At 40.5% G+C, this 27,410-nt stretch overlaps 1 protein-coding gene across 3 annotated transcripts in view; it reads left to right on the top strand.

Annotated features, from left to right (window-relative positions):
- Window positions 1–26,984, top strand: part of bcl11ba (BAF chromatin remodeling complex subunit BCL11B a) — a 43,147-nt gene extending 16,163 nt beyond the window's left edge. For 2 of the 3 annotated variants that reach the window (XM_034575852.1, XM_034575850.1), the window contains exon 3: window positions 21,525–24,474. In XM_034575852.1, coding sequence (XP_034431743.1) covers window positions 21,525–23,527 — 2,003 coding nt within the window. In that variant the 3' untranslated portion in view covers window positions 23,528–24,474. Of the gene's footprint in view, window positions 1–21,524; window positions 24,475–25,630 lie in introns of those variants that run through there. The other variant, XM_034575851.1, reaches the window with a different exon arrangement.
- The last annotated feature ends 426 nt before the right edge of the window (window positions 26,985–27,410 follow it).

Raw genomic sequence — 27,410 nt, forward strand, 5'->3', positions numbered from 1 at the left:
AACCAAACAAACTTTTCTCTGTTCATGTGTAACTTGGTTAAAGTAGAAAGCAGACAGTTGGTAAAATCACAAACTGTGAAGCAAATATTTATCTATGAAGTGGCAGTTGCTGTATCCTCAATTGGAAGTTGGTTGATACTGAGTCCTGACGTTGTCTGACCTTTCTTTATATTTATATATCTATATCTATATCTATATCTATATCTATATCTATATACATATATATATTATTGTTTTTTGTCAAAATGAATCTTGTTTCATTCAAGGATAAATAATAACTTACCACAGCACTTCTCACTACAATCTTAAAACCTTTGAGACTTTCCAGCCTTCGATCTGGAATTTCTGCTGCATATAAACACATTGTAATATACCACTGTTGTGTAATATTGTAATGTATAATTTATTTAATGTTCAATCAATCAATCAATCAAATTTTATTTGTATAGCCCATATTCACAAATCACAATTTGTCTCATAGGGCTTTAACAAGGTGAGACATCCTCTGCCCTTAACCCTCAACAAGAGTAAAGAAACTACTAAAAGAAAAAACCTTTTAACAGGGTAAAAAGAAGGTAGAAACCTCAGAGAGAGCCACATGTGAGGGATCCCTCTCCCAGGACGGACAAATAGATGTCACGTGTAAAGGAGAACATCAGAAATATAAGGGTATTTACAGCATAGTGTTGCATTACACCTGTCGTTTACAGAAATATTAAAATAACAATAGTCTATTCGATTCGGAGTGAGCTGGATTTGTGTCAGTGGGATTTTTAATTAAACGTGTTATTGTTTTTGATGCAGTTTTACTGTCTATCTGGGATTGTAAGGACTGTTCACACCTAAAGATTACTGTGCTGCTCTCTCTCTATAAAACTTAATCTGGTTCGAATCCCTTTCTAAAAGCAGCTATAAATCTCCTTTTTTAATATTTAAAAAATATATTAATAGTTAAATGAGAGCAAAGAAAATGTAATTATTTTTTTTTATTTAACAGTTTTGTAAAGTCAGTCTGATAGAACTGAGTCACATGAGAACACCAACAGCATGTCACCAGAGCCGTAAGGATTATTAGGGAAATGCAATCTCTGAATAAAATATAGGTTCCTCTGTGAATATTCCCTGTGTGGATGGGAGAGGCTTTCTTACCGCATGTTGGCTTTTGTGAATCTGAGAGATCCGATCAGGCGACAGAGCACGAGGTGTCGTTTGTTTCCCATTGTGTGTGAGAGCAGGAAGCTGTAGTCAGACAAGTAGTATGTGAAAGTGAATAGAAAGAGGCAAACGGCAGAAGAGGACTGATTGGGGATCTTTGTGCCACTGACAATAGCTGGATGCAAAGCTATACTCCCGTCTGCATTCATGTGGACTCACTGCTGATGATATTTCAGAATGCAGGCACTGCAGGAAAGGCTGCACTCTATACCCACTCTAAACTCCATTGTACACTATGTAGGTGGCAGTGTGTGTGTGTGTGCAGCGATACTGTACCTGCTGCGTCCACTGTGCTGTGTACAGTATGTGTACTCATCTTTATTTTCTGTGTCAGTTAGGAACATGTGCATGTGTGTGTGTGTGTGTCTGTGTGTGTGTGTGTGTGTGTGTGTGTGGTTTGTGAACATTTCAGTCAGTCATAGCGTGTACACATGTAACCAGTTGACCAACACACTTAGAAAACACAGCTAGAAAATAGCCCATCTGCACTTAAATACATAAATAATAATTTAAACCTAGATAAAATATACTATGCTCAAAACATGATAAAGGTAAGGAAATAGGGAATATAATTGTTTAGAGTAGTATGAGAAAATCTGGGTTTTCAGACTTTTACAGATATGAAATATATATAATCTTACAAACTAGGCATATTCCTATAAGTGCAGTTGTAAATAGCTCTTTGTTGTAAGCTGCTCGTGTATACATCATCAGTGGCTCTGATGATGTCATATCAGAACAACTTGGAAAACTCCTTCGAATATAGATTTCTTTGTCAAACTAATATTTCCAAGAGAGAACTTTGACACTTAAATTATCAAAATGTGTGCCTTCTTCTAATTTACGGTTACATTTTATTTCTTCACTTCACTGACACGTATTGACAATAAAGACATAAAACATTACATTGAGTAAAACAAGGTAGTTATTGCTTCTATTTTTTCATAAGCCAAAACTATAAGGAACCACTTAATTTGAAAGACCACAATTAAAATTGAGATGTATAAAAGGTGGATGAAGGAGACTGCAGGCCGTGCACATACACTGTAAAAAAATACTACAGTGAACAGGAAGTTCCACTTAGGTTATAAGAAATAAAAATGAAGCACTTAGATGGGATGAGATGCACTATATGTCCAGTGCCCAATGGACATGTGATGCAGGCTCTTAGTAGATGAGATGGAGAGAAAAAAGTGAATCTTCTAGAATACCACATCTGTATTCATGTAAAAGGTAGACTTGGATACACACTGCGTCCTGTATGAATAAGAGTTATCGTTTTCCACATAAAGACATCAAACTCGTGTGTAACTCCATGCTCAGTAGAACTGCGGTATCTTCCTGCCACAGCAGGGGAATAAACGTGACAGTCTGGCCTGGGATTGGCCATAAAAATGTTTGGCACCCAGGTCATTGCCAACTCTCTCTCTCGCAGCTCTTTGCTCTTCTTCTGCCTTTTTATTGCCTGACAATTTCTCCTGCCATTGCAGAATTCTCTGAATTAACTTTGGAGTTTTGCTCGGACTGAGACCAAGTCACAGGGATTTTCTGTGGCAGATTTCTCCCCGCTGAGTCTCAGAGACGACGCTGTGCTTTGTCTTGCCTCCCCCTGCCAGTGCAGTCTGCTCTGTCTCACCGGCTTTGAGGATCTGAATCTGCAGCCATTTCTTGTGTCATCTATCAGCCTGACATTGGTGGCTTCCACGACAACTTTGCATACAAGATTTGATTTTGTAAATTGAGAGATGGCAGTGAGAGAAGTGAGGGTGGTGGGGTTAGGAGGACTTGTATATGCTGCAAAACACACACAGCACCGACAGCACCTGGGTAATACATAGAGCAAGCCTTCGTAGCCAAGCTGACATGCCGATGCTCCAAAACCACTTTGGACAACAAAGAGACACATAAAAACAACTTGGCAATATTGTCAGTGCACAATAACAGGCAGCAGCAGCTCCAGCCCGGCCGCACGGACAGGATGGGATTACCACAGTATTTTGCTTCGTTGTGGGGGACTCATGACTGCCCCTCTCCTTTACAATGGGCTGTTGGCGTTTAGCAGCAGCCAAATCACCACTTAACAAAAGCTAATTTCTCACTTGGTTAAACTGGGAAGGATTAGGGGCCCTGTGTCGGCACAATCCGTGTTTGCTGAAGAGTGAGGGATGGGGGATGTTATGGAAGGATTTAAGCCTCAATTACAAGGGACTGAGGGTGTTTGTGTGTCCGCGGCAAAGGTGGGACACATTTAAAAACTTTGCTCGAGATATCTGCAGCCGTGCCGTCCACACGCACGGCAGTGTGTGTATGTGCATGTTGCCGAGGGTGGCATAGCTTGACAAATACATGTTGATCCCATTGTTTAGGAAGGTCTTAGCCTCCTCAGTTTCATATAACTACTCAGGCTACACACATGAGGAAGGAGGACTTACAACCAAAGCCTATAACATAAAAATCCTTCTCGTTTGTGTCATGTCCTGGAAACAGCTGATGGTTTGCTAGTATTATAATAATAACAATAATAATAATAATAATAATAATAATAATGATAATAATAATAATAATAATAATAATAATAATAATAATAATAATAATAATAATAATTAGTAGTATTATCTGGCTACTTCAACTTTTCAGACTTAGCATGACGTTTTCAAATCACACCCCTATCACTTTTTTCACTTTTTCCATCACTATGTATGCTGTATGTACAAATGCAACATAAACACATCAAAAGACAGACCATTTAAAACATTGTACATACTGACTGATTATTGCCTCTCAGGATCTCATCCACCATAATATTCCATGGTCATCTAGCACAGCTACAACACTTGTGTTCCAACATGTGTTTGGAAGACCCCAGTTCGATCCAAGGCCTTTAGCATGCTTTGGCAAGACCTCATTCAAGACTCTTAAGCCTGCACACACAACAGAAGACTGCTGCCCCTGAAATTCTGGAGTGTCCCCTCACACTGCTTAAAGGCCGTTACCACCTCTTTAACTTTACTTTGCACAACCTGTTCCACTGCTGCAGTTTGACCAACTTCCTCTCCTTTCACCCAATATTCAGTGTTTAGTGCTGATATTCATGTTTTTGTTTGTTTTGCGAGGGACACTCTTGGTGGAAGTAAGCCAGAGCAGCGGCCTCTCTCCATCCTTCACCCACAACCAGATTTTGAACAGCTTCAGCATCTCTCATCCTGGAGACTTTTGAGGAAGAATAGGGGGGATAAGGAGGGGTTAGATTTCCCCCCTGAACAACAAACCCTTTGGTTTGTATCAAAGCTTTGCCTCACCCCTGCTGACACCCCTGAATTATTCACTTAAAGGGAAAGATAAACAAAGCTTGCTAGCTACAGTTGTTCTATTGATTTTTCTGGGCAACATCACAGATAAGAAAAAGAGGGCCGGAGGAGAGGTGCTGGGCTGCTGCCGCCTCTCTTTTTTCATCTGTAAATAAATCAATAATATGTGCAGTTTTTCTCTTGAGAAAGTAGCCCCTGTCCCGTTCCCCAGGAAAGCAAATAATGCATTTAAATTATTTCTGCTTTGTTATTTAGGTAGTTAGAGCATGTGTCTATGGATCGGGTTGCTTGCCATGTGGGAAGAGTCTTTGTTGTTAGTTATCTATCGTGGTGTCGAACAAGTAAACAATGGTGTAAGAGCTAATAACTGGTCATGCACCTCTGATTAGGAACAGCGAGATCCTTTCACTTCTTTAGGAGTTTAAAAAGAAAAGCTTCTGATAACCTGTTCACTCTGTGTTACATTACTGAAAACGGAATATTGGATTACAGTGATTGTTCATTTATTCACATGTTCTCCCATATTCCCTGACCAACAGTGTCTACACACACATTTGAACATGTGCATCACACACAGCTAAATATTTGGCCCATTTTGCGACATTCACAGGCAGCCACAAGATAAATGCCCCTTTGGCACCACTTGAAGGCTTGCAGATAAAAGGGACCGAGGAGGAAATTGCAGGTTGGCAGGTGCAGCGTTTTCTCTCTCCCTGACTAAGACTGCTTAATCACCAGAGGGCTCCTGCATTGTTTTGCTCCCCTGGCCCCATAGCACGTTATTATGTCATCTAGATGCTTAGGTACATTGCAGCACTGTTCATCCACCCATGCAGGCATTTACACCCACCCCAGGACCTGAGGCAGTGTCTGTGTCTGCCCAGCTGTGATTGGCCAGTGGATACAGTGTGACTGGCCACCAGCTTGGACTTGGATCTCGGCAGACCTTGCGTCGTGGCTGCCAGCACAGCATCGCCGTATGTCTGGCTGTGGTGAGAAGTCTCGCTAGCGAGGGAAATCAGATCAGTGTATCCTGTGTAGCTTGATGTGTGTTTGACTGCTGCTGCCTCACTACACATTTACACACGTAGAAACTCTGATCGAGCGGAGCGGATCCAGCAGTGCATGTATTGACCTTAATGGTCACTTCTGGAATCTAATGAGCAGCGGAGGAGGCTGCAATCTCAGTTCACTTCTGTGTGTGTGTGTGACGTATATGTTCTATGTAAAGACAATAAGGCTGATCTAGTGTGCTGAACAGAAACATACTGCATGTACGTAGGTCACATAATGTGGGTGCAGGCTATTTAAGTCTGTTTTATTTGTCTCACACTGAAGAAATGTCCGGTAAATTAGAAAGAAAATATATTTTTCTTAAGTTATGATATGTGCCAAGACAACAGCAATAATGTGTTGTGTCTTAATAAGGTTTGAATTAGAAGTACTGTATGTGCTGGGGTGGAAAGGCTTTGAAACAGCAATAAGGTAAGATGCATGTTTGTAAAGCAACAATTGTCTGTGTCTGAAGCTGCTTTCTTTTCCCCCCCCTGATGTTTTCCCCTACATAACCTCATTGCATTAAGGGGTTACTGAGGATTGTCCTCCCATTTCTTATTTTAGACTATTCAGCAGGTCAGAGCTATTATTATTATTATTGGTATTATTTAAATACCAATAACAAAGAACGCTCTCAGCCCTACCATTAATGTTGTTAATAATGTCCAGCAGTGCATACCTGCAGGCTAAATGAACACGATGCACATGTCCTAGCAGTCTTGCAGTTTGAGTTTGTTCAGCCAGCAAATGCTCGGCCTGTGATCTTCACACCTGAAATATTGCTAATAACAACTTTCACGGGAGTGCTGATTCCACTGTGCGAGTACTTCAATATTGTATTCTTGGACAGGAACTGTGACCCAGGAACCAAAACTTGCTTTAGCTTCCTTGGCCTGAAATGCAAGCAAGGTTCCTGAGTCCCTTAAGAAAGTTTTAGCAGTGAAAAGTGGCAGAGTGACATGACCCCACACACAAGTCAGGCTTCATTTCTTTATAACCAAAATACTTTTTTGTCAACGTGTGTCTGTTGGATGAGTTAAAAGCATTCTTTCCCTGCCCTCACTTATCATCTGTCTCTTCCCACTTTTTCTTCATGTCTTTGTTGCATTTGGCTGCTGTGTGACCACTGAGATATGACTATGAGGTTCTGACGTGCTCTCTCCTTCCAAGCCTCTCAGACTGTCATGTCCTCACATGACAAAGAGGTTTTTCCTGTTTTTCTAGTTCCTCTTTGTCCAACACTTCATCTCCTCCTGCTGCAGCATTCAGCTCTCTTTCCACTCATTGTGCTGCTGTGCATTTCAAATGTACAGAGGAAATATGCTGGTGTGATGTTCAGACTTATGTAAGCAATTTAATGTCACTGCATTAGCTCATGTCACATCATGTTGCGGCATGATGCTGTGTGTTAGTGTGTGCACTCATCCCACTCTATAACATGGAGGCTACTATGTGTGTGATCTTTGTTGGAAAAATAGTAGAGGACACTGTTTTACTCATGGCAGACTCATGTACTCATTGGAGGTTTAAAGGAGACGCTACTCATTCAGTTTGAATGATGTGTCGTCATGTGCTGCCAAACTGCATTGTGGTGCATGCAGTAGGAGTGCAGGGCAGGCACCAGCCAATCAGATCCCATGAATGTCAATATTCACATGCAGGTACCAGCCAATCAAATGATGCAAATATAGGTTGAGTCTAACATCAAACATCAATATGAGCCTGGAGAGAAGAGGCAGAGGCAGCCGGTGAACCTGGTATGTCCTCATCTGGTTGTGGAGTTTAATTCCTCTGTTCTTCCCTTTATCATTGTATTGACTGCTAGCATGGCATGTTAGCACAAAAGCCGGCTATGTTGTGTGTCACGATTAGGAAACTGTGATTGGTTGTTGTCCTTATGACACCAAGTGACAGCCACACCCACCGCTAAGCGTTAAAGCAACATATGAGTGCTGCATTGATACTTTTCCATCATGCTGACTGTATGACAATGTTGCAATCTGAAATAAGAACAAAATAAAACCAGTGCATTTCTCCTTTAAGAGATGAGGCAGCCTTGTTTTATTGTGCTTCAGATTGTGTGTGTGTGTGTATGTGTTAGTGTGTGTGTCTGTGCCTGTGCCTCACCAAATGAAAACAGATTGGAGTGGTTATGGGAGTAGGCCTGCTTCCAGTTATTGTAGAGACAGCAGGAGGACTGAGAAGCTACTCTTCTCTCCTCCAGAAAAAAAGTCTAGACCTTCATATTTAGTCTAGAATGATCCATACACCAATCATGACTGAGTATTTGACCGTCAACAAATGTAAAAAAAAAAAAGATATACACAGAATTGAGAAAACATTCCAGAAGACTCTGGTGTTAATGGTCACCAGTGCTAATGGCCACATGCAGCTGTTTGCTCTCCCCAAATCATTTGAGTTTTTGCACAAAAGTCTCATAATTAGTTTGACTGACTGGATGAGTGTCTGACTGACAGAGAACCAGTTAGATGGCCTGACTTAAATAACGTTTAGTGTGAAGTACTGAGAGTTGAGCTGGCTTCATTCTGGCTCCCCCTGCACTCGGTCCCTTTATATTTTCAGTGTCTCTGCTTGTCTTTCCATAGCTCACCAGTCATCCAAGCCTTATAAGGGCCTTCAAGACAGACATGTCCCCTCATTCCTCCCTCCATCCCTCTATCCATGCCCTCCTCTAACCTCCATCTGGTCTGGATCTGCTCTTGTCCTCGACCTGCCCCCCCCCCCCCCACTTCTTGCTGCCATTTCTGTATAAACAAGTGGAGTCTGACCATAACACTCAGAGCAAAGGATACACTCCTTCATTTTCCCCCTCTCTCCTCCCTGCTTCACCTCTTTTTCCACCTCAGCAAACAGTTTCTTTGTACTTCTCTCTCTGTGGGTAAAGTTATTCGAGTCAAATATGACTTATTTTATTCTGTCGTCTTATGTGGAGGAAGATATTGAAATAGCTGCTAAAGGTTACGTTTACAAGAGGAGATCTCTGCTGAAATTTGAAAAGGTGAAACTGATCAGAGGGCATAATGTTGAATTCATAAACCTGGGCTTGCACTCAACTCTGTGGTTCACTGGTGGAGCGGGAGAGAGAGAGACATATGCAGGAACAGCAGAGCGAGAGAGAGAGAGAGAGAGAGAGAGAGAGAGAGAGAGAGAGAGAGAGAGAGAGAGAGAGAGAGAGAGACATCTTTTCTTCCTGATGCCACTGTCAGACAGTGTTGTAATATGTCTCCTTCAGACAGGAGGGGCACTGCTACATCATAGATTGGGATGGGGCTAGGGTGTGTGTGTGTGTGTGTTCCAGGGGACTCTCACTTGGCGTTGTACATTTTGGACGAGCTTCATATAGGGGAAGGGAAGGGGGGTGGGGTGGATTTGGACGGGACAGGCGAAAGGGAGACGTAGGGGATAGAGAGGGTTGATCCAAAAATGTGTTGGACTGCTACCCCGGTCAAATCAGGCTCATGGCAGAGTTTGTGTGTTGTGGCTACAGAGACCAAGCCAACTCATCACCTGACAACATGTCAATGACTAAACCTGCTAGTCCCCACAGAGGAGTATCCTCGCAGGATACTGAACCTGGAGGATCTGCCTCAGCACACCCAGTCATCGTCTTATACGTCCTGCTGTTGAAATATATCAGTGTCAGCTACAACAGCTTTTCTTCCATAGGCAGTTTTTAGCTCCTATTTTCATCTTCATCCCACTTTTACATTTAATTAGACTATCATTAAATCACAATTATAGTTGAATTGTCCATTCATCTGTCTGTTTGTCCCATTCTCATGAGTGCAACATCTTAGGAAGAGGATTTTTACAAATTTAACTTTAAGATGAACTGATTAGATTTACGCTGTCAAAGGTCAAGGTCACTGTGACCTCACGTTTTCTGAATGCGATTTATCGGGAATGCCAGGAGGGAATTTCATTACATTTGACTCAAACATTCAGCTGTTTTCAGACATGAACTCTGGAGGATATCTGAAGAAATTGGTCCACAGAAAGTCTGGAGCCTCTCACTCGGAAATTTGCGTTCACACTTATAGCCCCGCAGGAGAATATCTGGAGGTTCTCCAGAGTTCAGTGCATGTCTGAAGGCAGCTTTAGACTCAAGGACAAGCTGGTCAGAATTTGGAGGTCAAAGGTCAAGTAAACTGTGACCTCACAAAGCAATTCAATTATTGAAATGCTTATTATTATACTTGGTGCATTTTTATTAAATTCCTTCAGTCTTCACTACATATGTTATAAGAGTGTGGAAGTAAAGTTCAACATGATTGGTTTTGGAGGCAACCATTCTATTCACACATATTCACTGTACATTCATCAACCAGAAGTGGTTAAACAGGAACCTGTCCACCTTATAAAGGCAACTGTAGTCCAAGCAACACAATGTTGGGATCCAATTATTCTATCAACATTAGATAGAAACATTAAGCCCATCTGTAGGAGACGATTCTGGACACTGAGATTTATTTTGCATGTCAGTGCTGGAAGTTTTGTCCCCTGTATGTAGGAGGAAAATAGAGACGTTTGAGGTGGTAGATGGTCGTGTAGAAAATCTGACTTTCATGTCAGAGACCAGACTGTGTATCCTGTCACTGTGTCATATGCTATATTAATAGTTCCCTTCATTGGAACTAAATAATTGCCTCACCTGAACCATGACAAACAGCTCAGAACCAAGGCGTTCCCATACATGTTGTAGCCTCTGATATTTGTTGGAATGAACACATACATATTGGAACTACACCTGGCGATCTTACTATAAATCTGATAGTAGATTATTTAAAATAAATTCATTAAATGCCCCAGGGGGCGTGGCTTTATTGTTTTAGGCTCACATCTGTAAAGAAAAGCATGAACTCTTCTAGTAAAAATATTTCTTTTAATAGCAAACACACACACACACACACACACACACACACACACACACACACACACACACACACACACACACACACACACACACACTCGTTCCCGGTGCAGTGGTGTGGGCCAGTGTGTGGGATTAGCTGCTATGCTCTGGCACACTCTCCTGGTAATCCCTCTAATTTGTTAACAGGGCACAGAAACAGACACACACACACACACACACACACACACACACACACACACACACACACACACACACAAACACACACACACACACGCACCTTCACTTGCTGCAGTAGTTTGTTTTGGATTGTACCGCACCTCCTAATTTTGGCTACCTACTTAAGTGGTGTGAGGGACAGAGAATCTCTTCTTCCTCTTCCTCCTTCCTTGCTTCTCCTCACCCACTAATGATGAAGCCATGATCAGCTAAGCCCTACTTTCAAATGCATATCATAAGAATGTCAAAGCCTCCTTCCTCCCGCCACTTCTTGTCTTCACTGTCAGGGCTTTTATACACACATATGGACACGCACATCTTGCACAATGATAATCCTTTGCAGGCTGGATAACATACAGACGATGGGCTCCTGCTGAAGTTCAACACATGCTGGGAAGAACGAAGGTTGCATAGACAGAGGCAGAGTAAAAGACAGTTACAGAGGCAGAGAGAATAATGAAAACACATGAACTTCATCTGCTTTAAAAGAAAACACATCCTCATGAATCTTCTTGCCACCAAAAGCATAAAGTGCTCCTGTGACAGACTCTTCAAGCCTGGGTGTAGATCTGTGAACTGACTCAAATCTGCAGATCTGGTGATGTATCCACTGATGGCTGGTAAAACAACAGAGCCTATCAGAGCACTGTTGGTGGGATGAGGAGCTGGGATCATTTTATTCCTGTTATAAAGCCAGAAAGGAAAAATGTGTATGAAATGGATTGAGGATGAGAGTGATGCCATTCTACAGGTAGTTGGAGGTCAACATACAGCAGTAAGAAATTGTCATTAAAAATGCTCACTGAAGTTTTTTCAAAAAGAAGAAGTCAGTGAAGATGAAGTCAGTGATAGAGAGCTGAAGCTCCAGGCAGTTTAAACAGGACATTCCATTGTACTTTCAACAATGATTATAAATATATATATATACATATGTATATATGTTTGTATGTATGTGTGGCTATGTCTAGATTTAGCCATGGGCACTCATTTGGCTCCTCTTGTCAAGCTGTTGAGATTTAACCTGCAGACAATTTTAACTAAAAGCGGGGAACTAAAACAGAGATAAAAAGCGTTCACCAGCCTTATTGGGACATGTGAGGAGAACCACATCATTAACTCTGGACTGAGGTTCTCCTCGAATGCTTGATTTATAGCCATTTGTGTTATGACAAATGCCAGTGTCATTTCATGTGAGGGTTTTCTGGAAGTTCCAACCTTGATTTTTGACAAAAACAAGAACAGCTCTTGCTAAGAGGCAAATAGCAGAATTTCTTCTCCCAAATTCCCTATTTTCAATAATTTAAATTTAAGCGTAAAAGTCTTCAAAGGCAACTCCTGAGTTTTCCATTCAGCCTTTCACTTTCAACACATCATAATTTAGAAAAAAAGAAAAGAAGAAGCAAATGTTGGATGGAGACCCAGCACATGGCATATAGGCTGACAGTAACAGTCTGTATAGCAGCAAGAGGTAAGGGTTTGCCTCTTGGTCTTTAGCCATTAGCTAAATATGTGAACTGAGCTCAGGGATGACTCAGTTTCCCCAGAAGGAGTTTTCAGTGTGGCCGAGTGGAGCTGCGGGAGCTGTGAAGTAGCTGCACTGAATCACAGACTCAGACGCAGCAGATAAAGCCCGCCCCGTCTCCAGTGTTGGGCTCTGTCAGTGCTGACTCTGTGTAGGGTTTTCACACTGGTACAGTTTGTGTGTCTTAATTAAAGCTGCTGCTGTATGGTCCTGTAGTGATTTTAGCTGCAGTTACAGCAGATTTAAAAGCTTGTTGGATGACATTAAAGCTTTGCTCTCAAACCACATCATTCAAAACTAACACACTACCTAAAGAATACCAGGAACTAATGATGTCAACTAGGACAGGACAAGCAAAGAATACACATTTGTTCACTCTCCACACCGTGTGTGTGTGTGTGTGTGTGTGTGTGTGTGTGTGTGTGTGTGTGTGTGTGTGTGTGTGTGTGTGTGTGTGTGTGTGTGTGTGTGTGTGCGGTTAGGGGGCACCTCAAGATCACACAAATGGTAAAGATGCTTCCGACTTAGTAATGCAAGAAAACATATCAGGAAACTTTTCACATACTCACACACACACTCATGTCAGCTTTGCTCTGTATGTAAATGTCTCAGTGCTGATATTGTAGCGGGGATTTATTTTCTTTGACAGATAATGTGGCACTGTTACTGATAGTGAATGTTAGTAACACATTGCATTCACCGCAAGTAATCGAGTTATGTGACTGATAACAACCGACCAGCCTGCATGCTTCATTGTTCTGCAATAGCTTTTTTTCAGCTTTCAATTTCTGCACTCAGCAATCCTGGAGTTCTCCAAAAGTTCCCATTTTAGGGGCCCAAAAGTTGTTGGGATGTAGCCATACATCCTTCTGTGAATTGTCCCCATTCATCCTCTTTCTTCCCTGTCTGCTTTGGGATCATTTAATGAAACACCTAAATGTAGAGCGATCCATAAATGAATAAACTCGACACTGAGACACTGATGGTCTTTAAAATAGAAAATCTAAAAAAACAGTAAACAGTAGAAAATCCACAGGTGTAACCATGTTCTTGAGCCAGACACACATCTGTGTGTCAAAAAATATTTTGACACACAGATGTCTTTTGAATTTTCGTGGGTTACATTATTCCCATGTTCCATGCGACAAAATTGATTTTACAGTAAGAGTTAACAATAGTGTGGAGTAAATCATTACAACACCAGTAACAGTTTGGGTGGAGACACAATATAAAGACGAGTTAAAGTGAATGTAAAACCATCCATGTCAGCGCAGTTAAATATTGTGAGTCTGCTCTGGCTCTTTACAGTCCGCTGTCTCTGTGTCTGCCTTCCACTCAGCCGCCAGCTACAGAGAAAAATCATCATTGTAATCATCTGACACAATAATCCAATGTTGCTCTTCCGACACATTAATCGCACACTTTAAGGCGATCTGCGCTTCCTCTTTAATTCTACGTATTTGACCCCCCAAATCTGTAATAGCTGTGATTTAATTTAGCTATTTAACCTGTAATTCCAGCAATATTTATTGAGGAGTGAGGGGGAGAAAATTGGGCCATTAGCCGCCCCAGATGAATACACTGAGATGAAAATGAATGGCGCTAACTGCCAGTTGACCTTCGCACAGGATTTCTAGCAGTTCCCTCTCTCCCCTTTTTTATTAGCGACAGCCACAGTAATTATAGCAAATTGAATCATAGTGAAAACTGGAATCAGTCAGTAATGAGAGTTCTATGCTGTGTGAAACTAAACCAGGAAGGAGCAACACACACAGAGGAGAAGAGCGACTGAAGGACGGAAGGATGAGGAGGGAGACATGGATGTCAGTGTGTATTGTTTCTCCTCCATATGGCTGCTTCTGGGGGACAAATACACACACACACACACACACACACCAATGCAGTATGTCTAATGTCAGATGCTAACACACTGTGACTATGCATGATCGCATTGTTTTTCTTAGCAGTGACACAACTTCAGCTGTGAAAATATGTGTCTAAAATTATCAATCCTTTAAAAGAAATGTCGGGAAAAAAGAAAGTCGTTTTTATCATCCAGAACAGAACACATATTCCTTTTCACTCACACTTGTTGAAACAGGTTGTGCTGCCAGTGTGTAAGAGAAAGACAGAGAGAAATTGTGTGTGTGTGTGTGTGTGTGTGTGTGTGTGTGTGTGTGTGTGTGTGTGTGTGTGTGTGTGTGTGTGTGTGAGAGAGAGAGAGAGAGAGAGAGAGAGAGAGAGAGAGAGAGAGAGAGAGAGAGAGAGAGAGTGTGAGCCAAAGAAAACACAGGCAAAGGGCCAGACTGCACTTCCACAGATAGAGAGAGGCTCTAATAGGAAGCAGAGAGAGAGAGAGAGAGAGAGAGAGAGAGAGAGAGAGAGTCTCTGACAGACTGAGGTCACTTCCCTTCAACATCTGTATGTAGTATTAGTCCTCTCAAACTAATTACTTACCACTTCACCATTTTACTCTGTATCCATTTAAAACTGTAGAAATGACTATATTCTTTTGTACTTCCTTTGTACTTGCAATTTAATTAGATGCTATAGGGAAGTTAGCCTATTATTATGAAATAGAATATTGTGTACAACCATATAACAATAGCTAATCTGAATTAGGTAATTTAGTGCTGTATTTACAAATTTTGGTAATTTTATATTATATTGTACTGCAATATATCCAGTTAATATTCATATACTACTGCACATTATTTCAAACATTTGACAATATATTATAACTGTTCTTATTACTAGTAATTGTAATATTCGACATAATTTATATAATGTTTTAATTATTTTTAAAAATCTCCAGTTCTGTTATTGTAATATTACCACAACAGCAATAAATATATTTATCAAAAGGTAATCTAATGTTGCTGATACAAATGTTGTTTTATTAAAATATTAAAAGCCACATCCCTGTGCGGTGAAAGAATCTTTTATAGCTGAACATTCTAAAAACTTGAATGGGATAATTTGAAAAACAAGTAACACTTCTGCAGCAAATAAAACCACAGCTAGTTTTATTCCAGAATCCTCTGAGGAAAAACATCCTCTCATTGTGGCTTTACATGCGAAAATGTTGTGAAGCTTTTAAAATGTGATATCATCTAATTACTGTCACACTTCTAAAAGACTGAATGATGAAGGAGCCATTGTTGGCCATTGTTTTTGAAAGAGCAAAGGCCACTTTTATTGGTTTAAACAGCTTCTATTACGTCATCGGCAGTCTTTGCAACTTTCAGACCGGTTCAGTGACTTTTTCTCTTAAGAACACCCAGTCATGCAGCTTTGGGACAAACCTTAACTCATTTCCGTCGAACAAAAGCTCAAGCTCAGGTTTTCCCTCCACAGACACACCTCTTTGTCTCATTCAACTGACTGGCTTAGAAGTTACCGCTAGTTAACAAGTCGTCTTAGTCGTCTTTGGCTGAAAATCAGTTTGAGTTATTCCACATTGGCTCTGTTGTCTGAAAAACATTTTAATAAGAACAGTTTAATTCGGATTACAGTTCATTTTAAATACTGTAGGCTATATGTGAGAACAGAGATTGGCAGAGAAGCAAGCAGATATTAAGCCAGATGTTAATACAATGATACAAATACAATGCCATGATGTCATGCTGATTAGCTCATTATGTCATCTAGTGACATTTTTTTAGCAGGATTACTCTCCAGTGAAAGTATTAATTTCAAGTGTTACATACATAGTGCACACTGAATATATATTTTTGTGTGTGTGGGTAAAATAGACAATATTTGTACAGTGCTTTGTTAGTCATATCGATCACTCAAAGTGCTTTAAGTCGCATTCACCCATTCAGGCACACTTACATACATACAGGGCTTCTATGCAGCACTTTTTCTAATATCATCATTCACACACTGTCAGCACAACTGTCAGGGGCAATTTGGGTTTCAATATCTTGCCCAAAGAGTGCAGAGGAGCCAGGGATCAAACCACTGACCTTCTGGTTAGAGGACAACCCTCTCTACCTGTGTGTATGGACCTAGACTTGTTTAGTATTGCATTGTGCCCTGATTTATAATGCCTACATGTCTGCACCAGCCAGTGGCTGTCGGCATTATGTTTTCGGGTTGTCTGTCCCTCCATCCCATTCTTGTGAACACCATACCGCAAGAACGCCTTGGTACAGTACAAACATTCACTTTAACTCAAGGATAAACTAATTACTGTGATCAAAGATCACGGTAAACTCCCACAATATGTGTTTGGCCTCTTGAATGTGATATATAAAGACTGGCGTAAGGGAAACTCTTCGGATTTGGCACAAATGGTCACTTGGACTCAAAGATGAACTGATCAGATTTTGGTGCTGTAGGTCAAAGGTCAAGGTCACTGTGACCTCATGTTTCTGTGATTGTAATATATGAGGAATGCCTGAAGGGAATTCTTTCAAATTTGGCGCACAAGTTAATTTGGACTCACTGATTAACTGATATATTTGTAGTTTCTTATTGCATCGTACAGTAAGTAATTAATTACTTTTTCATTCAATTCAATTCAATTAAATTTACTTTAACTAATATTAAGTTTTACATATTTCCACTTTTTAGACTCACATCTGTAAAGAAAAGCATTGACTCTTCTATATTATTTCTTCTAGTAGAAAGCACACACACACACACACACACACACACACTCTCTCTCTCTCTCCTAAGCTTACCCTAGCCATAACTTAACCCTAACCCTAACCTGACCCTGACCCTAAACATGACATTAACCTAGTCTTAAAATATGTCTTTTTTGTCCCCATAAGGAAGACAATCTCAATAATAAATACAGGTTCCCACAACATGAGTAATATGGGGACCACATAGCGCACAACCTGTAAATGTACATTCAGTATTTCATAATTCAAACTGTGTGTGTGTGTGTGTGTGTGTGTGTGTGCGTGTGTGTGCGTGCGTGTGTGTGTTCAAGTCAGAAACACAGAGAGGAGAGAAGGAAAGAAAGTATCTCTGCAAATGCCGATGAGGTAGTGTGTTTTTTTCTTTGAGCGTTATGTGTGTGTTTGTGTGTGACACACAACACTCCATAAAACATGCTCTGTGCATCTTACCAAATAAAGTAATGAGCAGTCCTCTCTCTTTCTCTCTCTCTCCCTCTGTTTTTTTCATATGGAAATAGGAAATAATGGGGTGATTAAATAGAGTCGTATATTAAAGTACAGCTGACATTAGAATTAGCATAATGTGCTCTCGCCTCAGGCTGCATACTTTATTTGCCATCTGCGTTGGACTCCCTTCCCCCAGGAGGGCACACACACACACACACACACACACACACACGCACACACGCACACACGCACACACACACACACACACACACAAACACACACACTTCCCCCAAACAAATACCGTGACCCGTTCCTTCCACTGTGGCCAGAGAGAAATGGCGTTCAGTGCAGAAACACATACTTTCTCTATTTCTCTGTCTCTCTCTATCTCTCTCTCTCTCTGTCGCACAGACACACACACACAGACACACGCACACACACAAACGCCTCTGCTCTTAATTGTTGGGCAGAAATGAACATCAGCTGCCCCTTAAATGACTTCTGTCGGCAGATGAGAAGTTCAGCTGAAGGACTGAGGATGGAGGAGCATCTCAGCTCTCCCTTCATCCTCAGTCTCTTTTACACACGGATCAACGGATTGAGCGAAAAGAGAGAGTAACAGAAGGGGCGGGTTCCTTTTTTTGGTGTTGTGGGTCTTGAGTTTCAGTAGTAAAACAGTGTGTGTGTTTGTGTGTGAGAGAGAGAGAGAGAGAGACATAGAAAGCGCAGACAGAAAGGTGCAGACAAAAGCTGAGGCGTGGGGAGCTGTTATTTTCATTGTATGTGTGTGTGGGTGTGTGTGTGTTGGGGGGTGAAGTGGGGGGGGTTGCTGTCCACTATAATTAAGTCAAAAGGCTTTACAGGACTGTGGAGGTGAACAGCTGTTCCGCCTCTTGCCTTTCCTCCTTAACACACATACGCAGTCACACACCACACTGACTCACACACACGGGCGAGCGACTGGGTGAAATGTTTCAGTGAGGAGAGGTTAACTGTCTAACAGGGGGATATTAAATTACTGAGCTGCTTATTGTTGAATTATTTAAGGTAATTTTCTTTTGTGCTAGTTTTTCTTTTCAAAAGCCATAATATAATATAATAAAATATAATATTTTGAGGCTTGTATATAAATTTGAACAACATTTCCATTATTTTATAATTTAGTAAAAAAAATGTCAATATCAATCAATCAATCAATCAATCAATCAAATTTTATTTGTATAGCCCATATTCACAAATCACAAAATATAATAATAAATATAATAATAAATCATAATAATACAAAGAGAACTTTAAATCTTCAAACATGTTGGATTTAAATATAACGTATGCATCTTTATTCTTTTATTTGGGTAGGTGTGGCTCAGGGGGTAGAGCGGTACTCCTGAGCCCCTGGCGGCTGTGCCATTCTCATAGAAGAAAGTGCTACAGTGTTAAAAAAAACTGTACTGTAAAGCGGTCATCAAGACTAGAAAAGCGCTATATGAATACAGACCATTTACCATATTCAGCACATTTAACGCTTGTGTGTAGCTGAACATTCCGCATTGAACATGTAGCAGTCATACCATCGCAACCGCATATAACCTCTACCTCACACAATAGATTTATTTACACAGTAACTTCAACATCCTTAACAAATTCCAAAAGTACATCCCACATGTCGTGAAACTCATCAGCTTTCTTCCTAACTGCTGAGTTGAGTTTCTCGAGGGCCACGCTAAATGTTAAGCTTCATACAAAAAGTTAAAGGAGGGAAAAGTAACACTCTTCCAGCACAGGGCAAAAGCACACGTGGATCAACCGATTTTCTTTTGTGTTATTTGGCACACAGTTATTTGGGTTAGTGCTGGTTGTATTTGCTATCGGTTATTTAAGAGATATAATACATTAAAGAAGAATCTCCACACATTCACATATAAAGTGATACTAAGTGTGTTGGTGATTATTGTAGTTAAAGCACTGATAAAAAGGATAATTAGGATAATTTTTTTTTTACTTCACAGGGGTGGTGGATTATCTTGTTATCCCATTATATAATCAATCAATCAATCATCAATCAAATCTTTATTTGTATAGCCCATATTCACAAATCACAATTTGTCTCATAGGGCTTTAACAAGGTGTGACATCCTTAACCCTCAACAAGAGTAAGGAAAAACTATTATATAGTATTGTGTTCATGCCTGTGAACATACTGTAACCCATTCATCCTCTAAGATGCTATAAGCATTGTATCCAATCTTGTTATGGCTTTCCACCATTATAGTGTATAATTGTGTAACCTGCCCTTTGCTGAATCAATTTTATTTGGACACCTTTTTTAAATGTGGAAAATGTGGGTTGTTGTGCGGATTTATTTTAGGTATGAAAAAACGAATACGTTTGAAACACTTGAAGAGATGTTTGGGTGGCCCGTCATACTTTGCTCTCAGCTAATCAAACCACTATAGAATGTTGTTGTCATAAAGATCAATTAGTGTACAATAAGTGTAGTGTGACATTACAATAAAAGAGACACAAAAATAAGTGTGTATGAATAAATGAGTGTCCTGACAACAGTTCACAGTTGACTTCTTCATCTTACAGAACCCTGCCTTTGTCCCAGGCTGCTCACATGACTCACACTTTATCTTGAAATTTCAAACACTTACTGAGGACTGATTGGCTAGCCCAGTTAAATTGTGCTGAACCAACTTTTCCACTTTTTCAGGCAAGTTAACAAGTCAATGGTGGGATCTCTGCAAGCAGGGTTTCAGGCTTGTCAGGTCTGTGTGTAGGTAGCAGACCTTGACTGGTGTTCCAGTCATGCCTTATGCTAATATGCACTTCTTTTCTGTGTTCTTACAGGAAAATGTATAGAAAATGTAGTGTCTCCCACACAAAGCGCTCCACACCCCTGTATGCTTCTGTAATAAATTTAAATGCATCTCCAGAGAAGCAGTTAAGGGAAGAAAGAGTGGATATAGATGAGTGAATAAACATATTCAATTAAATATGCTTCTCATAGTAGTGCATTGTGATATAAACACAAAGTATAATTTGTATGTACAGCATTCATGTTTGTATTTGTCTATGTGAAGCCACAAGAAATAACCACAGCCACACACATAATTAAGTGAAACAATTACAGCAGCACATGTTTTGTGTAGTACCTGAAATTAGTGCACAAGGTCAAGTCTGCGAGCTTTCACTGAATAAATATGAGAGCCATTAAAGAGTACAATTACCATTATCTGTATGTGAGTGGGTTTTATAACTGGTATACTCACTGTAGGAGAGCTCCTCTTTATTGGAGATCAAGCTCAGTTGTGTCATGGTGGTAGCAAGTTACCTAGGAATTGCGGGACCCTTCATATGTCCTGTATCTGTGTATGTGCACCATTAAAACATTTGCGTTAATTAATTCTTAAAATCACAGATCATATATCGCCTCAAAATTGTATTCTTACCATTACTTGTCATTGACTGACAAATTAAAGAAGTCTTTGATTGTAGAGTAGGTATTTAAACTTCCAAACAAGTATGTCACTTTTAAATTCTGGGACAGTCAGAGGTGATCTGACAAACCGATTTTTACATTTTCTAGTCACCTTATAATAAAAACCACACTATAATATAATAACTTCAAGTCTTTCTCTCAGCTGATTTTATTTCTTCCAAAAAGCCAGGAATTTTATATGTTAGTATTAGATTATCACAGATTCTTTGCTCAGAGGGATTTTTAAAATGCCTGATACATGTATACATCTTCTTTCATGCTTGCTGTAAATCTAAACACACACAAACACAGTTGCAGTTTGTACTTTGAGATTCACAATACTGTATATGAGAGATTCAACACCTTGTGATGGCCAATCCAGTATCTGTGAGAAGGCACTTCTCAATAGCATGATAAGTAGCATTTATGTGACCACATGAGTATTAGCCACAACACATAGTATAAAGCACACACACACTTATCCGATGTCACTGCCTTTCAGCCAAAGGTTTAGACACTGGAAATAAGCTGTTGTAGAAAAGCTATAGTTCCTGACAATTTTAATAATGAATGGTGTCAAGTTTACTAATAAGGTATTTTAAAAAAGGAATAAATGTTTCATTTTGTGACTGAAAATATGTGTTACTTCAGAAAGCTTGTCCATCTCTCACTCATGTTTTAATCGCATCAAATAAATGAGTAGGTCTCTGTTGAAATATTTCATGTATTTTCTCTTTCTGTGTTGCAGGTGGCAGGGATGAGCCTTCCAGCTATATATGTACCACATGCAAACAGCCCTTCCCCAGCGCCTGGTTCCTGCTGCAGCATGCCCAGAACATCCATGGCATTCGCATTTACCTGGAGTCCAACCCCTCCAGCACAGCCCTCACTCCACGCATCACTATGCCCCCGCCCATGGGCAACGACTCCATCCCACAGTCCCCCCTCACCAACTTTCTTGGGGACAACAATCCTTTCCATCTCCTAAGGATGACAGGTCCCCTGCTACGGGAGCCTCCCCCAGGTTTTGTGGAGAACCGCCTTCCCAACACACCTCCGTTTGTCAGCCCCCCTCCCCGCCATCTCCTGGACCCCCACCGGCTGGAACGCCTTAGTGCAGAGGAAATGGGCCTCATCTCCCAGCACCCTAGTGCCTTTGAGAGGGTGATGCGGCTAACACCTATGGCCATGGAGTCCCAGTCTATGGACTTCTCCAGACGATTACGTGAGTTGGCAGGGAACAACAACATTACCACACCACCATTATCACCCAGCAGGGCCAACCCTATGCACCGACTACTAAACCCCAACCCCTTTCAGTCCGGACCAAAATCTCCCTTTCTTAGCACACCCCCCTTACCACCAATGCCCCCAAATAGCACCACCCCTCCCCAGACACAGAACAAGGTCAAGTCCTGTGAGTTCTGCGGTAAGACCTTCAAATTTCAGAGCAACTTGGTGGTGCATCGGCGCAGCCATACCGGAGAAAAACCTTACAAGTGCCAGCTGTGTGACCACGCCTGCTCTCAGGCAAGCAAACTGAAGCGCCACATGAAGACACACATGCACAAGGCTGGATCCCTGACCGGGCGCTCAGATGATGGACTGTCTACCACGAGCTCTCCAGAGCCAGGTACCAGTGATGTCACAGGTGAGGGCATGAAGAATCGTGACGGGGACTTCCAGGGGGAAGGCAACGAGGAGGAAGAAGAGGAAGAAGAAGAAGAGGAACTTGAGAATGAGAGTCGACCAGAATCCAACTTCAGCATGGAGTCTGAGTTCTACCGCAACAGGGAGAATGGTTCTAAACCATTATCAGAGGAGAAGTCATCACTCGCTCTTGAGAAGATGATGGAGGGTGGGGGCCTCAACTCAATACAGCAGTACAATAATTTAATAGTTGACAATCGTAAAAGGATGCCCTTCTCTAAGAGGGGCTCAGATGGGCTGCGGGACACTGGGGATGAAGACTCAGTGGTTGGCGAAATAAACCACCACCAGCAGGAAGAGAGGACCACCATTAATGGCCGGAACTGTGGCTCTGGTGACTCTTTCTCAGGCCTGTTCCCCCGTAAGCCCACACCCATCACTAGCCCCAGCCTGTCCAACTCTTCAAATAAGAGGATCAAGATTGAGAAGGACTTGGACCTTCCTCCAGCACCCCACATTCCCTCAGAGAACGTCTACTCCCAGTGGTTGGTGGGCTACGCTGCCTCACGACACTTCATCAAAGACCCTTTCCTAGGTTTCACCGACTCCAGACAATCTCCCTTTGCCACCTCCTCTGAGCACTCATCAGACAATGGCAGCCTGCGGTTCTCAACACCTCCGGGTGACCTGCTGGATGGTGGCCTTTCCGGCCGCAGCGGCACCGCCAGTGGGGGCAGCACACCACATCTGGGTGGAGGTCCTGGACCAGGTCGACCTGGCTCCAAGGACAGCAGGAGGTCTGACACCTGCGAATACTGTGGAAAGGTGTTCAAGAACTGTAGCAACCTGACGGTGCATCGGCGCAGTCACACAGGTGAAAGGCCCTACAAGTGTGAGCTGTGCAACTATGCCTGCGCCCAGAGCTCCAAGCTCACGCGCCACATGAAGACACATGGCCAGCTTGGTAAGGACGTCTACCGCTGTGACATTTGCCAAATGCCCTTCAGCGTGTACAGCACTCTGGAAAAACACATGAAAAAGTGGCATGGAGAACATTTGATGACAAATGAGGTCAAAATTGAACAAGCAGAGAGAACCTAAAACAGGTTCTTTATTTCCATAATCTGTGCCACACTTTGACTTAAAAAAAAAAAAAAAGAAAAAACTAAATGGGGAGCTGGATACTCTTTTTCTGAGATATTCATTTTGGGTTAATTTGGGGTTTTGCCTAAGAAACTGCCAACTAAGAAAAAAAGAAAACAGAGATCTTGACACCAATTGAAGCTGTTTAAACTGCCTCATTTGGAGTTCCTTTTAAAACAATCAGTCACTTGAGTTTTAACATATGTGGAGCCTTTAACTGTGCAATAATTTCTGTATTTATTGGATTTTGTATTTTGGCATGTGCAGGTAAATTTTTTATTTAGGCTTTTTCTATTTGTAATACTTTGACTTTAAGTTACTCTTTTTTTTAGTAACCCACATTATATCCTTAGAGTTTTTCTTTTTTTTAAAGTCAATTTTAATTAAACCTTTTTGGCCGCCACATGTAGGAAAATTGAATATTAAGCTAAAAATGTGATTTCTCGAAGAGAAGCTGAATTCAATCTTCAATTTGGCAGTGGCGTTAACTGAGATTGCTAGAATTAGTTTGTTTTGTGTGACGATGATATGCGGACAACAATCCTTGGCAATGTAGCATGAACTGATTCTTAAACATGTCAATATAATTGGAAATGTAGCACTGAGTGTCATATTTGACAGTAAATGTAAAATCAAAGTGGTTTCTTCCTGAGAACACCATAACCAGCCAGAAGAAACAGATTCTAGATAAGGCAGCTGCTGACTGGTACATAGTACCAAATCCTGACAAAGCTACAACCATCCCTAATTTCTTCTCCTTGCCACACCCCTTCCACTTATTACCAACTAACCTACATTCATACATCAATGTATTATACTTTGCATGAAGCCATATGATCTAGGCTATATTATTTATTAGGAGTAAACTGACCACGAAGCCATGCATAATACATAGAGAGATGGAAGAACCAGACATGAGAGCGAGCACAGGGACATCTCAGGGTGAGCTATACTACTTTTATTTATTTATCCCACTCCTATGTTTCAGAGGCATTTACATTTCATCATATGTTGAAATCTTTTGAGACAGTTATGTCCTCTTGCCCTGCCCTACCTGCTTAGTTTTCAAGCTATATACTATTTCAAAGAGGGGTCATTATAACATGATTTAGTTAGGTGAGGGCTAAATGTATGTGCATACTATGGCAGATGTCAACACTTTAACTGGATTTCTGCAGAAAATGTATGTCTCACATTTTATTTTTCAAATTTATATAAAAATTTTGTGCAAAAACATTTACAAAGACATGAGCAGTAAATTTTGACTTGTATTGTTACAGTGGTTAATCTGATTAATGAAGTCACTCTGCAGGAATAAAAATTCTTTAAAGCTACATTTTTGTGGGACAATTTTGTGTAGAAGAGGGAAATGTGTATGTTTGCTGAAATAGTAGGACTAAACAAGCAGCACCAGCTCGCTCCATGCTCTCTTTGTAATTTTAGATATCATAACCCCAGTTTTATTTCATACTGGCACTTTTTTATTTTTAAATCAGATCTAATTTATTGTTGTCAATATACAAATTACAGAGCTCTGAACAACAGACCTGCACTTTTTTTTTTTCAGTCAGACACACACAGAAAGATGGTCAGAAAAAGTTACTAAAAGGGTCTAGAGCTTGGGATCTCCTGACATTGAACTGCCCAGGGTTGTTAGGCATGGCTTTCCCAATGCTGGCACAAAAAAAAAAAAATTATGATAATAATGATGAATCCAGGACAGTTTTTGTACTGCCATTCAGTTTGACATGAGTGTGCCTTGAATAACAATCTTCTTATTTATTGTCAAAGACAAATGCAACAGATTTATGAAGCATCAAATTGAATGAGATCATTTTTTTTATTGATGTGTAATTTGACATTTCAGCTAATTATTTAAATCAAGACATATGAAACGATGCTGAGTTTAGGTTAGGAGTGCCCAGCACACTACTTATGTGTCTGTGTGTATATATGTATTCATATGTACATATAAAGACACAAACATATATATATATATATATATATATATAGATATATATCAAATTCCTCACTCATAAGAACATGTTTGTCCCTCAACAGAAAATCCCAGGAGTGAACAAAAGCCACACAAAAAGTCAAGGAAGACCTGGACAGAAATCAGGAACTACAGAAGCTAAAAAAGATTTTAGTGAACTGTGTCTTAAAATAAGTTTACAGTATTGAAACAAGTACAAGGGTAAAATAATATTTGTGTGTATGTGTATTTTGAACAAACAAGTATTTTTTTTCTAGGTTTGCTTCTAAAGTTCCTCTGAATGCCATACTGGCGACGTGTGTATTGTTTATATATATAATTTTTTTATTTCCCTTTCTTTAATTTTGGTGACGGGGTTTTAGTATATATATATAAATATATATGAATATATATTACATTTTTCTTGTTTACTGTCAAAGTATACCAGTATTTGTAATATTGGAGAATGCCTGGGCATTTTACAAAAATAGAAAAAAGATTGTTTTGAATTTTTTATTTTGCAGTCCAATTTAAATTGTGGGTCTCTTAAACTGTTTTTGTCACTGTAACTGTATAAGTCTTCAGTTTTAGTAACTTTTATTCTGCCTTGGGTGTAATGAAATAAAAAATAAATGAAATAAAAAATGACAGAGCTGTAACACACTTGGATTTGGTAGGGGAGTTTGGGTGCGGGTGGGTGGTTGGTTTGGAGGATGTCGGGTTCCTCCCTTAGAAACAATGGAGCATTGGTTCTGCTTTTCAGGAAAATCACACTGAAAATCCTGACTTGTATCTATTTTCCTGCTTCTGGTATGGAATATTCTTCATGGACAGTTTGAAATACATGTGTAGGCACTTGCTGTCTTTACTGAGGAGCTTATCTTTTTTAACTTGTAGGCTTCATGCATCCTTTGTGAATAGGGTACTCTGAGTACCTGGGGACGTCTTGCTCTTACACTGGGTGCAAGGGGAGGGTGACTTCATTCCAGTGACAAGATACAACTTACAGGCTGCCATGATCTTTTTTCCTTTCATTGGGCAGGATAAACACAACCTAATTCATTTGTACTGTTGTAATGAATCACATTGTACAGAGTGGGGTTAAAACGGTTGTTTGACAGCCTTTTAGTGACAAAAACACAAGTTGATGTTTTGTTTACATTGGTTGTACATAGTTTTCTATGACTACACTGTTTAAATTTTGTTTGAATTGCTTTTTTTTTCTTTTTATTTGATTGTGATATCTAACTGGCACTGGCAGTGAATTCCTGTGTTTGGGGGGTGGGTGTGTGTGTGTGTGTGTGTGTGTGTGGGGGGGGGGGGGGTGATTCTTCTGTTTGACCTTTGTGACCTCCATGTCAGTTTTCAGGCACATGCCTCCCCAGTTGATATTTCTCAGCATGAGAACAGAGCACAAATACAAGCTGTTACAATTCTCCACCCTCTGCTTGTTTGTCTCATTTTGTTCTATGAGCTGATCTCTCAAAAAGAAAGACACATTTACAACATGAATCAAAAAATGTATTTCATGCACTAAGGTTTTACCATCTACAGGCACATTTACTGCTGCTGAACGCCAACACAAGACCTGCCATCATATGAACATCAGCCAGTAGAAACGAGAAATTCTTGGTGATTAGATTAAAACCATGAAATAATCCAGTAAAGGGCATTTCATGTATTTCTTATGACAGCAGACTTTTACCATCACAACTTATTGTAGATTTACTCATTTTAATACTCAACAATAATACAAATAAAAAGCATTCTACAGTTTTTTTCTACCACTTCCAAGTGTAGTCATTAACTTAAGAAATATGTGTGTATGAATAAGAGTATGAAACAATCAGTGCTACCATCGGTTTT

This window comes from Hippoglossus hippoglossus, chromosome 22 (assembly GCF_009819705.1).
Source record: "Hippoglossus hippoglossus isolate fHipHip1 chromosome 22, fHipHip1.pri, whole genome shotgun sequence".
Taxonomy (NCBI): domain Eukaryota; kingdom Metazoa; phylum Chordata; class Actinopteri; order Pleuronectiformes; family Pleuronectidae; genus Hippoglossus; species Hippoglossus hippoglossus.